The 16,018-nt window shown below is 40.7% G+C and overlaps 1 protein-coding gene across 1 annotated transcript; it reads right to left on the reverse strand.

Moving 5' to 3' along the window:
• Positions 1-243: 243 nt before the first annotated feature.
• On the reverse strand, positions 244-8,716 carry gata4 (GATA binding protein 4). Its single transcript, XM_072362028.1, has 6 exons — positions 7,959-8,716; positions 3,566-3,732; positions 3,299-3,424; positions 1,805-1,886; positions 1,444-1,592; positions 244-1,129 (listed from the first exon to the last, which is right to left on the reverse strand). Exons 1-6 carry the CDS (start codon positions 8,479-8,481, stop codon positions 1,004-1,006), a joined length of 1,173 nt encoding a protein of 390 aa, XP_072218129.1. The 5' UTR covers positions 8,482-8,716; the 3' UTR covers positions 244-1,003.
• Between the last annotated feature and the right edge of the window lie 7,302 nt (positions 8,717-16,018).

The raw sequence follows: 16,018 nt of genomic DNA on the forward strand, positions 1-16,018 counted from the left end.
AACTCATTGTATCTAGTGACAAAAAGATCTCTTCCTATCAGATTTATTTTTTGGGTCACAGCACAGCAGCAATTAACACCACTAAAAAGGCCATTATTCTTGTTCAGGTAGGTTGGATCCATGGTCCTGCTGTTGTGTAAGTAGGCTCAATACTTTACTGAGCTTAAATGATGGAATTTACCCATAAATAGTTTAACTTGCTATTCCAGGTCTATTAGATTGCTTACGCATTTTTTAAAAACTAAAATCCTCAGTTTTAACTATGTTTTTTTGTTTGTATGTAGATATAAACTGTTCAACCCTCTGCCGCCACCTCATTACAACTGAGGTTCTCAAATAATTACCGAAATACTGCAGTTACTGGACTCAGGGTGTTCTTTTTCATGAGAATTCCTCATGAAAAGAAGCCTTTTGAAGCACCATAAACAGAAAAGAAAAAAAAGTCTATTTGCCCTTTTTGCATTGTGGTGGTGTAGATATATTGCTGTAGATATCACTAAGATTAAGTGAAAAATGTGTATTCTGTAGTGTTACGTTATCTTTCTGTGAGCTTATCTTTCACATACACTTGGTCTAACCCCTTGTGTTGCAGACCATATGACATAAAGCTGTCCAGTTGTGATATTTCTCTGTTTTTTATGTCCATCATTTAGGTATTTCTGTGGCAGAATGAACCAAAATCATATGCTTTACAATAAGGAAAAAATACATATCTAGAAGTCTGGCCATTTGTGTTGTATTACAGTATTTGTCAGGCAGTTGGTGTCTCCACTCTTCCAGTCCTTTGCTGCTCTGATTGTACACAGTGTCTGTGCAGTAATGTTAAAGATCTCTTCTCATCTGTAGCGGCTCCCACGTCTCTGTTCCTGATCGTTACACTGACAGCACTGCACAGTCTGTAGGAAACGGTGGGATCATCTGGACTGAGAACAGCCATCACAAGGAGGGTTTCATTAGTATACTGTACATAGGTAGCTTTTCGGGATGCTGGGCTGTAGGTATCCTAAGCAAGGATTAGGTTGTTCCAAGGCTCCGCTTTGGAGCTGGAGGACCCGTTGTGTCCCCCAGGAGACACCTTGAGAGGAATGGCACCGCCTTGCGCTGCCATGTAGGCTGGTAGGGCTGAAATCTGGAGAGATACAGAAGAAAATCATGAGCTCAGGAATATTTTTCATGAACTGAGTCATACATGGTTAGAGAGATTGAGCAATGTAATCATTAACTTTTGTTGATCTTTTTGATTGCTTGTTTGTCATCAAGAATATGCAATCCAGCTGGATTTTATGAGACTTTCTCATAAAACTATGTGTTCTCTGAATACACATCTAGCCCGTGTACACTGTGGCCTCTTTGTATATCCCCCCCCCCCTCCTCTCACTCTTACATAACTCACTGACACTTAGTCCCCACCACTTTTGCTAACACAACCCCAAAGAAGCTTACCTGTGTGTGTGCATTGTGGTGTGTGTACAAGCTGTGATTCTCTGGCTCCGTCTTTATCTGGCGAGACTCTTCTGTGGTGTTAGTGGTGGAAGAGGAGGAGCGGGGAGTGCTGTTTGGTGTAACTGAAGTCCCCTCACTGCCTGGAGTCCCTGCAGGGTGCAGCAAAACTAAATTTAATGCACACGTATGTGAATCAATCTTGATATTGAAAAACACTCACAAATCTAATCTGAAATCTAGTCTAATCTAGTCTAACTCTAATCTAGGCTGAAACCTGCTGAACTTCAGGTTTCAGACAGAATATTCCCTGTCCAAAGTCTCAGTTCGGAGAGATCAGTGCTTATGTGTGTTTGAACCGCACCAGTTTGGGACTTGTTGAGGTTCTTGGGTTTGCGTTTGCGGGTCTGGATCCCTTCTTTCTTCATAGCCAGTGGTCGGGGGACCTGTTAAGATATGAGGAGAAAAAACCCCAAAACATGAGTCCCACAACAGGCTGAATTTAAATATCTGGAGCATCTATAAAGTCAGATTATAAATACTCTTAAGGTCAGTTTATAGTTAGATCACAATCAAAACGATGTATTTGATACTATAACTTTTACAACTAACCGTGAGAAATCATTCATTTTCACCTCCTTTACATGTCAGTCTTCTTAAAGTACTACCAATCATTCAGCCTATGTTTTCATATGATTTTAGTTTAAGTATTAGAGCTGTTAGAGAGCATTAGATTAAAAAAAACCAAAAAAATGTCAGCGTGCACTTAACTGGATTAAAGACGCACTTATGAAATAGGAACATTTTAAATGTTAATAAACAGTTTGGAGGATTTTTTTTAAATTTTTGTACTTGTATCTAATACAAGGTATACATATACCTAATATATACAAGGCATATATTATACAAGTATCTTATCAAAACATTTTCAGAGGTCAAGGATTTTTGTTTTTTTTCCTTTTCCTTTTCCCTCAGTGTGTGTTGTAGACTTTACAAACAGCTGAACAGTTACATAACCCAAAGTCCACACCGAAGTCAGTTTTTCTCTCCCACACACGCCACCACCACAAAACTGTTTCAATTTACCGTAGTCCCGGGTTTTCCCTGTATTTTTACATCCTTTGCTTACCTATGCTTTAATATTAGCAGTTTTTGTCATCAGTTAACAAAAAATAGCGGATGATTGTAACTTACAAAAAGTGTGAAAAGGATTTTCTCATGAATGGACTTTACTGACTCTCAGTCACTGAAACTCAGAGTAGTGGGTTGCTGCATTAATGACAGCTGCCTTTTGTGCTTCGTGTTTTTAGGGCCATTATTTTATTGCTCTTCATTTATTCGATTGTAACTGTAAAGCACTTTGGTACAGCTTGTGCTGCTTTGCATTTAAAGATTATCTGTTCTCAAGGACAGACAGAAAAAGCTGCTGAACAAACTTGATTCTTGGAGGAATTGTCTACCGCTACACTAGCGTTGACTTCATTGATGATAAAGATGATGCTGAGTGGAAATCTACGCTTTAAATTCCTCATTAATACACATGGCCGGGGGGGATTTAAGGATCCATTTGTTTTTTACTTGAGAAACTGGTGTTGGTTTTCTACCTTTCTTTAATTTATGGGATCGCTAAAAAAGTTGCATGAGTTGTTGCAGCACTGTACAGAACAATAAAAAACATGCTTCATGTCAAAGGATATTCATATAAGAGCGGGAATTTCTGATGATGGACCCCAAAGAAAAAAAACAATCATGAACCTTTAGTAAAGCATCGTATTGGTACTTTATCATTTGTGTATCTGCTTGTATTTGCAAAAATTCCACATGATCACAGATGCATTTTCTGCTTCCTTGCTCCTACCCCGTGGAGTTTCATGTAGAGCCCACAGGCATTGCAGACCGGCTCTCCCTCTGCGTTTCGTCGCCACAGGGTGGTTGTGGTGGTGTGACAGTTAGTGCAGGACAGGCCCACCCTTCTCGAGGCAGACTGCAGCAGATGAAACATGTCAGTCGTTAATAAAGAGGGAGAAGAAGGGCTTTTTCGTCATTATTGAAGGAGGCAGCAGCATCATTTTAAAGGAGAAAATGAGGGAGAAGATGACATCATGTGTGATCTGCCGTCACCTACCAGCCGTCTTTGGGGTTTGATGAGAGGTCTGTTGATGCCATTCATCTTGTGGTAGAGTCCGCAGGCATTGCACAGGTAGTGACCGGTCCCATCCCGCCTCCAGAGGGGGGTTGACATCGCCCCACAATTCACGCATTCTCGCCCCTCGGCAAAGTCGTCAAACAAATCTGATAAGAAATGAGAAATAGTATGTCATAAGTTAGCAAAATATCAAGTGAGCGGAGGTAGCTTCTTCATGACTCAAACTTGGAAAACACTTTGAAACAGTTCGGTCATTCTCCTCTGAATTTGTCTTCCAGCTGAAATTCAAGCCTCAACGAAGCTTTTCACCCCAGATTCCTGCAGTCGAACCCTGACAAAGATATTTGCAGTGCAGTCACACACCAGCAGGAGATGCAGGCTGCAGCCAAGAGGGCCCACACAACAGCAGCCTGGAATCCCACCTTATCTCACAGCACCCCGTGAGATAAAATCCGGCTGGAAATAGAGATGGTATAGAGCTCCATCAAATTCAAATGTCAATCACGTCTCTTTCTCCCTCTTTCTCTCAGATAGCATGACATCTGATAAATGTAATCTTCACCCTCATAATTGAGTATCTCCAAAGAACCACTTAGCCATTCAGGATAGGAGACATCAATCTGTGGAGTGGAGGTGACAGCTAGGCTTTTCTCCCCTCTTATAGCAGTCCCAACACCAGTACAGGCTGCAGTAGTTATGCTAGGCTGAAAACGCCTTGACAAACTGCAGAAAAAAGCAACACATAACCTGTACAATCGCATTTAAATCACATCGTGAGGTTTTAATCACACACTTCACTGTGCAGAACTACTCCTCTTCAGATAGCATAAATCTGGCCCACATCTGTTCCTCCCAAGCGTGAGCAGGCCTCCTCAAGGTTGAGAGTCAAAAAGAGACGGCAGGGCGAGCTAACCTTGAGCCGGGCAGCAGTTGTAGCCAACACAACGCCGCAAACAAGACAATACACAAAAGAAATCCTGCAGTGTCCGCCTCTATCTAAATGGAGGTTTATGTTTTTTCCTCTGCGTAAGTGTCAGTGTGCGTCTTTATCGGAGCGCCGCTTCAAAACATCCACACAAACACTTTGGAAGGTCAAAGGTGAAAATGGAAATAAAAGGCTCATTTGAATGTGACATGTGAGCACTACTGTCTGCCTACAGGAGAGGAGTTCATGGTAATTCAAAGATAATTGTATCTCAGTGCAAATCTCACATGTGAAATTCACGCACATATTTCTTTTTTTGGGGGGGGGGGGGGGGGGGGGTAGACAATGTTAAATTTAATATGTCACATTTCATAGCTCGATGCTAGATGTTGTCGATCTCATTTCATCTTGTCAGTTTCATGGCTAACTGGATCATTTGGATGAGCCAGTAACTAAAAAACAAGGACAATATTCAGCTAAGAAACTCTATTTATGTATTGACTGCAAACTCAAATCAAGTTCAAACATCTTTCTGCTGAAGTGTAAACACGTTCTCCACATTTAACAGTGGATACTTTTCACATTTCACTTTGCTCTTCACAGAAAATGAGCAAGATCAGTATTTAAGATATGCTGCACTGATCCAAAGTACCCAACAATAAACAGTACAGGGCCGTTTATTCATCTCCAGCTTCAAGACCGAATCACTGCTTTCATGAGTAACAATAACCTGCTGTCAATAATATAATGTGTACTTTTGATCTTGAAACCTCATCAAAAAATATATCCCCAAATCGCTGGTCATGCTTTTTAGTAAAGATTTTTATTTAATTTAATTTTGTTTCAGAGTTTTAGTAGATTTTTGAATTTCTGATATTTTGATCTACTAAAATATTGACCTTCCCTCACCACCACTGACACTTAACAGGCAAGCAAACTGCATATTGATTTAGAATGGCTTTTACGACTGTTTTAAGAAACTGTGCAGCGTTTCACTCCATATTCTAAAGCGGAAAAAACGCTTCGCTTTTTTAAAAATCTTTATTTATCTTCTTTTTTCCCTTTTTTTTTTCTTAATTTTTCTTACTTGCCGATACATAGCAGAGTCATAACACCGGCAGTGTGTTTGTAGAAACCAAAATAAGTCCATCTGTCTAGTAGATAATGCCAAAAAGATCTTGGATCATATTTGTTCAAACTAACCAAAGCTCATCTGAGTAAATTAAAACAAATAAAACAATGCTTTAACTGCACCCCATAAAGAATAAATAACTTATTTTTCTTGTCAAAATACCAATAAAATTTAAAGTTATTTACCCTTATCCTTGGAAAACGAGACATTCGTGGGTTTTTGTTGCTGTTGTTTCCGAATTTAAACCAGGGGTCTTGCAAAAATAACCCTGCAGATACACATTTTATTTCCACCATTACGCGACAGATATCAGAGTTTTCTCTCTCTCCCTGACCCACAGAACAACAGACTCCACATTGAGAGCCACTTCATCAGAATACTGAGATTGGATTTAATTCCTTGTGATTGCAGAAACAATGACACGTGACTGAAAGCGCTAGTAAACAAAAGCAGTGAATGAATACGATACATTTTGGGCGGTGAATGCGACTGTGATGAGATGAAGAAGTCAGACTGGATCAATGACATTATCTCTCTGATGCACAGTTGATCTTCTCTCTTTCAACTGGGAGTGTGTGTGTGCGGGGGGGGGGGGGGGGGTAATTATTTGATTAACTTCAAATAATCACTCATTGCTTCGTTTATAACCGTCTGACACTGAAGTCAAGGACGCAATCAATAGGCTATATCTGAAGAATAATAGATTGTGTCTAATACTGAACTGGAAACTGGGAACGTGCCCATGCGTAGATACACAGAACCGATGCATGAAAACAGTTGGTCTCCTATCACCCTGCAGCAGAGTAGGAATTTAAAAAACAAATCAATAATCGAACACAGGTTAAGCAAACGTCGTGCTGTTTTGTAATGTTCAAGGTGTGAGTCGCAGCCATTAAAGAAGCCAATCCAAAACAACCGTGCTGCGTCATCTCTGTCATCTGCACGGTTCGGAGGCCAAAATCTCATCCGTCGCGAGGCCATGAGGGATCAGACTTTGACTTCAGCTGGAGTCTGTTTGTGTTTTCCAAAAAAGTTTTTGTGCAAAAAGAAGAAGAAGAAGAGGAAAGATTCGCTTTAGGCTTACTGATTTTTAAAAATAAACGTGTTCGGTGAAGATGAGGTTCTCTTCAAACAGTCAGATCTGATGTGATCCAAAGGCCATCAAACAATACTCATGGGCCACACTCCCCATAAACTGTGCTTTGAATTCAGCTTCAGATTCATTTGAATCCTTGATACAATGCATTAATTGTGTGTTGAACCGCTGACAGCTTGAGTTGGAGCGATTAGATAAAAAATCTAATCGAAGTTGCTCACGAACTCTCCAGGTGAACTCTCCTGGCCAGGAATACGAACGTTTTCCATGGTTTATTCAACCGCTTCAATTCAGAGCTGTCTTTCAGGGGAGAGTTATGATACAGAAACCTTCAATCTTTCTGCGCGTGAAAAATATATGAAAAAGAAAGTCCGTCAGCGGTCGCTCACATTTGATTATAATGAAAGGAAATATTCTAAATATTCTACGTAATGAAATAATCAGAAATAGTCTACGTCCCATTTATTGATTTATAAATCAATCAATGAATGGGACGTAGAATATTTGTTTGAGTTAAATCACAGAATATAGTATATAAGTATATATAGTTTATGTTGCATTGCCTCTTTACGGGCTGACAATCTGAAAACAAATGATTATCTAATAATAATAATAATAATATGAGCTTATTTTTGTTTGGAGCGTCGTTGAAAACAGACGGGAACCCATTACACCATTTAGCTTGACGTGAGTTTACCCTCAAATGTACTCAGGTTACAGCCTGTCAGCTAATAATCCCGTCAGGCCTAAAGTCTAACGCTCCTAAGGGATTCGCGGTGCACCAGATTCAGTCTCATGTCTCCGTAAAACCAAATTATTGTCTCAATTTTGCCGTCATTATAATTTCTAATTGTCTTTTTTTTAATCACTATATTTTCTAAATCAATGAAAGATTTACTTTGATATTTGGATAAACAGTCCAGTACTGTATATATTATATATCATATTATGAATGTATTACATACATATATATATTTATATAAAAATATAGCAAAATCCCATACGAGTGATTTTACGAAAAATAATAAGTTTTAATTAATTTCCATTCAAGCCTAAAATACTTTTTGTCAAATGTATCTGCGTTTTTTCCCATACTATAACTGACATTCCTCCTACCTATGTCTGTATTTCCAAATTAAAACACATTTAATAGGCGTGAGAACAATTTATTGTAAAGAGTCATTATAGTTTAAGCTTTTCATGTCATTTTCCAGCTCACCTATGTTTGGGTGCCGCGTTGCGCCGGGAGCAGCGCCGGTTTGGAGACCGTGCAGGACCGGACTATCGAAGGGGGACGCCGGCCACGTTCCACCCACGTTGGGGCTCATGTAGGCCGAATAAGGGCTGTGATAAGAGCCGCTGAGGCTCCGGGCGCCGTAGTGCTCCCTCCCGTTTGCAGAGATGTTTAGCGGGCTGGCGTAAGAAACTGCCGTCTCCCGGGCCGTGGCCACTCCGGACGAAAGAGGCGGACTGGTGGAGAAGGTGAAGCGCGGAGACATCGGGGAGTGGTTGTATGAGGGCACCGAGTCTGCGCCCGGCTGCGCCCAGACAGAGTGGCTCGACACGGGGCTGCTCTGCTGCGACGCACCGGGCGTCTGAAGGTAAGGCAGCGCAGGGATCATGGGGGTGACGACCCGGGTGGTGGGCACGTAAACTGGAGAGGTGCCCGCGGACGCGTTGTGGAGAAATCCGGCTTCATAGGAAGGGGGTCCGTGGTTGGTTGTCATTATGCCTTGGTACATGTCCTCACCTGAAGCTGGACATCCGTTCTGATAGAAAGGCTACAAATGGCAGTTTGGATGCAGTTAAGCTGGAGAATCACTGCATGTCACCGCGAACACGTGCAGTTTGGAAGCCTCGGCGTTGTTGGTCAAATCTGATCTGCTGCTGAGTCGAGCAAAGCCACCGCAACATTCAGAAAATTAAAAATGGACTAAACGCAGGAGAGACGATACCAGAGAGGAGGAGGAGTGAGAGACTATTGCCTGCAATCAAGATCCAACTGTTATCTACTCTCTCTCTCTCTCTCTCTCTCTCTCTCTCTCTCTCTCTCTCTCTCTCTCTCTCTCTCTCTCTGTCCCCCAACACACACACACACACACACACACACACACACACACAAACAAACAGTGCTTGTGCCCTTAAATGCAAAACGTTAAATTATTTGTATTTGATAGATATTACTCAAATGAAGGCCAATAAAATCTTTCATTCTCATATAATCCCGCATTTTATTTATTTATTTATTTATTGATCAAATTATTTATTCATTTATTCATGTATTTATCCCTTTCATCTTTTCAATATTTTTTTCATTTGATCCATGCGTAAAAACGTTTGCGTTTTGCCTCTTCAGTGTCAGCCCACCAAAACGAACAATCAAAAGCTGAGCAGATCCCTTTCTGTGAAAATAATCCATCTATCTAAACATTAAAGCTGTTCATATTATTCGTTGGTACAGTTTCTTTCAAATCCAAAGCGGTTTCAGTTCACTGGTTAAGTCTCTCCACTTTGCCAAATGACTCGTGTTTTCGTGCTGATATAAAGTAGCTGCACAGAATCCTGTTTACCTGTTGTGGGTTTTCTTTTTTCTTTTAGAAAAATTATCTTCTTTTGTATAGAAAGAGATTAGAAGGTGATTTTAAAGCGTGTATCAGTTTACGCAAATGTGCTTTACATAAAGGCTGTTTGTACCATAATTTGCGACGGCATTTAAACCATAAATTAGGTCAAAGGTGGGGCTAAAACTCGGTTGTGAACACTTTTCTAGCTACTCATATGGTCGGTCACTAAATCTTTCCGTTCATGACGGGATCGTGCAGTGTTATCAGTTGGCCAAAATGATCCACGACTCACGGCCAATAAACTGGAGGATTATGGGCCTTTCTGAACGTGTTAGAATAACATTGCCTCTACACGTATTTGTAGTGATCGGAGTGTCCGGGAGGCCACAGATTATTTTTTTCTTTCTTTCATGACACAATGAGGAATAGCGCCGCTGTAGTCGGAAGTGTCCGGCGGCTGTTGTCCTCATGAGGACAGATTTATACCTGTCATCGACACCAGCAAACATAAACACGCGGGGCCATTTCATTGTGCGGCCACTTCCCACTGACAGCCGCTCATTGAGTTATGTAGCTCTTGCACAGGCCAATAAAGCGCGCACAGTGTTTTCGTTATATGTGTGTGTGTGTGTGTGTGTGTGTGTGTGTGTTCACGTCAAGTTGTTTGCCACAAAAATAAAGCGGCCAATGCTGGTGTGCAAGTAAAAAATAAATAAATAAAAAATGGGCATGTAAAAACTAAAAAGGGATATATTTTGTAGTAATCTCGTCAATATTTTACTGTTTCTTGTTAAAGATCGCTGCTGCATTCGTGTGTTTTCTGCATTTTACTGATATAGATGTCTCAGCTTTACCCTGGAGCTACCTCCAGATTAAATCTAAAGACATGTACCTTGTATCCCTGTAGCTGCCCTGTGAGAAGTAAACCTCAACCTTTTTTTTCAGATTTGAGACAATATTTCCCAGCTAAATATGTTTTCTTTTGATTTGATCTACACATTTTTAAAATAACTTTCTCATCCATTAATGATTACGGTGAGTAGAATAAAAAAGTCCAGTTTGAGTGTGAGTGAAAAGTAACAAAAGCTGTCAGATAAACGGAATACTACAATAAAATAGTGTAACACCAACCAAGAAAAAAACGAACATCTATCTATCTATCTATCTATCTATCTATCTATCTATCTATCTATCTATCTATCTATCTATCTATCTATCTATCTATCTATCTATCTATCTATCTATCTATCTATCTATCTATCTATCTATCTATCTATCTATCTATCTATCTATCTATCTATCTATCTATCTATCTATCTATCTATCTATCTATCTATCCATCTATCTATCTATCTATCTATCTATCTATCTATCTATCTATCTATCTATCTATCTATCTATCTATCTATCTATCTATCTATCTATCTATCATAAGAATATCCAGAATAACCACCAATAATCATTGCATTTTAGTCCTGATTCTTCCCCCCACCCTCTCCTGTAGTAAAGGCAAGCAGGGCAATATTGCCTCAGTGGAAATGGGGAACTGCCATCAATGTGTAACTGCACACTGATAACACAACCACCAATTGCTGGCTAATAATATCAAGGTGTGTCTCTTTTAGTTTGAGAAAGCATAAAGTGGCATTAAAGTCTCAGATTATTCATTTTTTATGGCTCCTGTCCAGCAAATGTATCGAAGGTTCGCTCACTGGTGCGAATTCTCTGCTTGTGAGGGAGAGAAAAAAAAAAGGAAAAAGAAAGACAAAGTGGAGGGTTTTAGCAGTTTTGAGTGTCGGCTGGTGTAGCCCACTATCTGACCTGTCAAAATAAGGTGAAAAGTTTACAAAAACACCTCAAAATCAAGACGCGTCCATCCTCTTCTCTGCTCTGCCGCTGTACAGTAAAGTGTGTGTTTTGACTTGTGTGTTTGCACATGCCAGGCTGCAGCACTGACAGTGACAGAGGCCAGAGCCCGTGTAAGCTGTGTGTGTGTTTAGAACGATGATTTGGTGTAACTGTGTGTGCTCGGTGTGCGTTTGCTGTCAGTGTGTATGAATGAGGAGGTGTCGGGTGAGGGACTAGATAGAGATGCTGGTATGTGCTGGACGACAGCAGGCTGTTGCTGAGGAAGGCGTGTGTGTTGGTGTGTGTGTGCGCATATGTGTGTGTGTGTCTGAACCAGGCACCAGGAAAACTGTCCCCGTCTTGGCTGGGGCAGAGACTCAATCATTTGGGGTCGGTGACTTACTTTGGCCCTTCTTCCTCACACACACAAACACACACACTCACACAGGCTTGTAGACTCCTGGCTCCAGGAAGAACACTTCAAATGAAAAGCAGGAAAACCCAGAAGAAGGAACGATAGGAGGCCACTGAAACACACACACATGCAGTCGTCACTCAGTTGTACTCTTGGGTATTCCTCAGTGGCCATTTGCTCTGCAAAGTAAGCGGAAAATCTTTGGACTTTTTTTCCTTTTTTTTTGCTGCTGAAGGCCTTTCATCTCCTCTGCGTCTGTTCCTGCTGATGTCACCTGTTTGTCTTGTTTTATCTGATCAGACTGATGTTCACTCATGTGATGATGATAACGGTGAAACAGTGAGAATCAATACTGACTCAAATAGGCTCATAAAGACCTCAGATTTTATCTGACGACTTTTGAATGCTTGTACGTACTCATTAATGTATCCAGTTGGACTATTTGATGGCCAACAATTTACCTTCAAATTTGAGATTTTTACTGATGTCTGTATCAGGTACATCCACACAGCACGACTTCATTTGATGCGCCAAAGGAAGATCTAATCTGATAGACATTGGCTTTTTTGTGGTCAGTGATTCGTTTTAAATGGCACTTGTTTGCCTTCCTTGATGCTTGAGCGTTCTTGGTTTCTTTTTATGTATTAATTCTCAATTCTTCATTTCATGAAACACAGTATTGTTCATTAGGCGGCTGTCTTAAAACCAAATTGACATTTAAGCTTCACTCTCAGCTCCTCACATTAAACCTTCTTTCTTCTGCTGTCATTCTCACACAGACAACCCCGAACTTGCTTCTAAATGTGTCTGTGGTTAATTGTTTTGCTACTAATTTCATATGATGCATCAAAAAACAGTACATTGTGCCCATGTGCTGATTCTAGTGAGGTTTAGTTTGCTTTTGCAAGCTGTGTGAAACCTAATCAAAAATAGAATGCAATGAAATGCAAATCCTTTAAAACCTACATTCAGTTCAACTGTTCAGACAGAAATATTTTACTTCTGTTAAATATAGTTTAATGAAAAATGTACCCTACTTAGCATTTGAAGCCAGCAACACATTTTGATGATGAGAAGGGCGTTGAGAAGAGGCAGCGAAAGTTGTGCGATGCAAAAACAAACACAAGCACTGACTGGAACATTCCACAATTATTTGGATTAATATGCAACAAGTCACTAACATGACAGGGTGTTAAAAGAGAAATGTGTGCAACTCAGCATCTGTCAATATCTAAAGCCAGTATTTAACAGCTGTAATCTTTTGACCCGTAGGCCGAATAACAAGCATTAAAAACAGACATGATTATGTGGTGTAACTCATTGTGTGGGCTTTAAAACACGAACCACTTTAATTGAGTCACAGTCTGTCGCTGCAACCACAAATGAAAACTTTATCGAAGAATATATACACAAACAAGAGCCACAAATGATGAGCATCTCCGATGAAGTGGAAAACAGTCCAGTCCAGTCATTAGTGATGCCATTAAAAGTCCAGTGCTCAAATGCAAATAAATTAGTATTTTTTTCTTTTTGTTGGCATATTAAAACAGAAAATTCAAACTCGTGTTAACTAATACAGACGTTTCAGGATGAGTTAAATCCACCTAGGAGCCACTGGCAGGTCGTTTAATCTACAGACATGTATCAGATTCTATGAGATCATTGTATCTTTGTACCTGCGCTGTGAGAACCAAACCTTAACTTTTCAAAAGGTCTGTGTTCCAAAGTGTGAAACAGTTCTTTTTACAAAATGAATCGCAGTTCAAAAGTTCAGTATGAGAGCCTTTAGTGCTCATTGCATTTTTTAGGAGCTGCATATGCTGTCATCCAAACACCGTTTTAATGGAAGGTTTTGCTTATTTCAGCAACACAATGCCAAACACAAAGGTATACATGCCCTTGTGCAAAATTCATATAAACATGTTTGTCATCCATTCAAGAATGAGCAAATATTTATTTCAGAAATGAGTTTTTCTTATCTCTGTACAATTTTCAGTGAAAGTGATCTTGCAAACGCCTGCATTCTGTTTTAATTTACATTTAGCTTATTTTTGGGGGAGGGCAAGGGATGAATTTTACTCATTGTGGAAACATCTTTATACATGTCAGCATGTGAAAATCTAAATGTGTGAGCCCTTCTAAAGTATTGTGTAAATTAAGTGTGTTTGTGCACATAAGGTCAGAGAGTCACACAGGCACAAGTTTTCTCAGCAAGACGCCTGGTCATCAGCAGCACAATCATCTCTATCTCCCTCTCATACATACACCATTAACCGGGAGTGTGTTTTTGAATAAATTATTAACTCCTCAGTTGCAGGCTCTCATGTGTGACAATCCCAAGTCCCGATTTAGACTCTTGATTCACAGAGTTTGAAGAGCAGCACAAACACATCCGACAACACTCAATTACAGATGATAAGAAATCAATTATCAAAAACCCCTTTTTGTCCTGATGGTTTCTGCTGTTTGGAAAGCTTCTCTGCAGACTCATTTTCTATGCTTTTGGACTAATATTTGAAATTCCACTCCTGGGTGTAGTTTTCCTCAATGCTAGCTTTAAAGGAAAAGAATAAATGAATAAATAAATAAATCATAAGGATGTTCTGAGAGTGACTTGTAATAATTAGTCCTTCGACATGTACAGAAGGGATCATTGACCAATCATATTAGCCCGCTGTTTGACTGACAGCCTGATATTACCAGTCAAAGACTTCATACTGGGGTGCCCCATGACACTGAAAGTGTGCATTAGTGCGAGCAATAGCGAGTGTATTTTTAGCCGTGAAGAGCAAGGGATCCCAGGACCTCTCCCTGTGATAAGCAATGGCCAAAGTCCGCTGGCTAGCTAAGGCCTGAAGAGCAAACAGGGAACACACACACACTTGCAGAAGGAGTGTGTAATATGCACATACATGGGGCTTAGTCGGAGTGTGATGTGGCAGGCAGAGGGAACGCTGTCTGTTTGTACATGAGGGGCAAATTAGGGGTAAGATTCAGGTTAGGTAAAGGTGAGGTGACATCATCAAAACAATGGATTCTGGAGGTGATGAAGGGTTCAGATAGAGTTCATACAAAAGTGGTTGAAGTGGTGCCGGGGTGGGTAAGAGTGTGTAAAATGATGTTAGAGAGAATAAGAGAGGAAAGGAATATTAAGAAGTGCGTGAACAGTCAGTCAAAGGCAGCCTGTCCTCTGGAAACACTGTAAGAGAAAACAAAAAAAGGTGCAGCAATTCATGCGCTGTCATAGCGTCCCGGCCTGACAGCAGCAGGAGTATTTCTGTTTGCACAAAGAGAGGAGGGGTGGTGGGGGAGAGAAGTTTAATAAATTGGGTAAGTCTGACAAAATATTGAAAATAGACCAAGAAAGAGAGTGAGAGCGTCAGAGAGGATGAGAAGGAAGATGCCGGTAGACAGGAGGAGCAGTGGAAAACAAAAGAGGCTCCACACTCTGCTCTGTCTTATCTGTCTGAGGTTCTTATCCACTGCTGGCTCTGTTAGTGTAACCCCATTCCCTCCCTCCCTGCCGGCCACTCTCCTTCCACCTCATCCCTCCATCTCCAGCCCCCCTCCCCCTGCCAGCCCTCTCATGCTAGCCGTGGACCCCGTTATCAGGCCTCAGGCTGACGTCAGGGGGCCCGCTGGTGCTGGGGGGCCGGAGACGGAGGCTGATAGGGCGGCAGAGGCTGCCTCCACAAAGGCTGTGGGAACCACGGACCCAGCCCAGCTCGACCCAGTGGCCCCGCACGTCCACCAGAAGAACACACAGAGGAGGACATGAGGATATGTATGACAGCATGCTTTTTTTTTTCTTCTTACAGTGTGCCTAAAATCAATACGTCAAACCCCTGAAAACGCACAAAAACTGAAAACACAACACATCTCAGAAACGTTTCACAGAAGGAAAATATTTCAGAGCATGCAACATTGTACAGCATTGAAACAACAAATCTAAAGACACAACATTTGTTCATTCTTAAAAACATTTCGGCGTTGCGTTTCCTGAAATATTGTTCTCTACATCTAAAAATAGCACGTCGCTTTTCCTCCAGGCAGCAACATTGCTGTTATTTGTTATCTTCCATCCTCTTTGTCACATTATTTCACTTGGAAATAAACTGCACAAATTCCGAAAATCAGTAAATATGTTATCAGCTTTTAGATTGTCAAGCAACATAAACCTCAAGCACCTTTCCGGTCAGATGAAACTGTAGATAATCTATTCTAAGTACAAATCAATGCTAATGATAAAGTTGAGTTGGATTTCTAGCATTCATCAGTCCATGTGTCCAAAAAAGACAGCGTTGCTGCCCTTTACATATATACACAAATCAAGAAATTCATTTCCTCACATTAGGTTAGGGAGCTCAGAGGGCTGCAGTGGCAATTGTCAGACCAGAATTTTACAAAAAGGGGTGTCTGTGTGAGAGAGAAAAATTGAGCCATGGAGAGAAT

The sequence above is a fragment of the Leuresthes tenuis genome, unplaced genomic scaffold (genome assembly GCF_036924035.1).
Source record: "Leuresthes tenuis unplaced genomic scaffold, fLeuTen1.0.hap1 SCAF_13, whole genome shotgun sequence".
NCBI classification, from domain to species: Eukaryota; Metazoa; Chordata; class Actinopteri; order Atheriniformes; family Atherinopsidae; genus Leuresthes; species Leuresthes tenuis.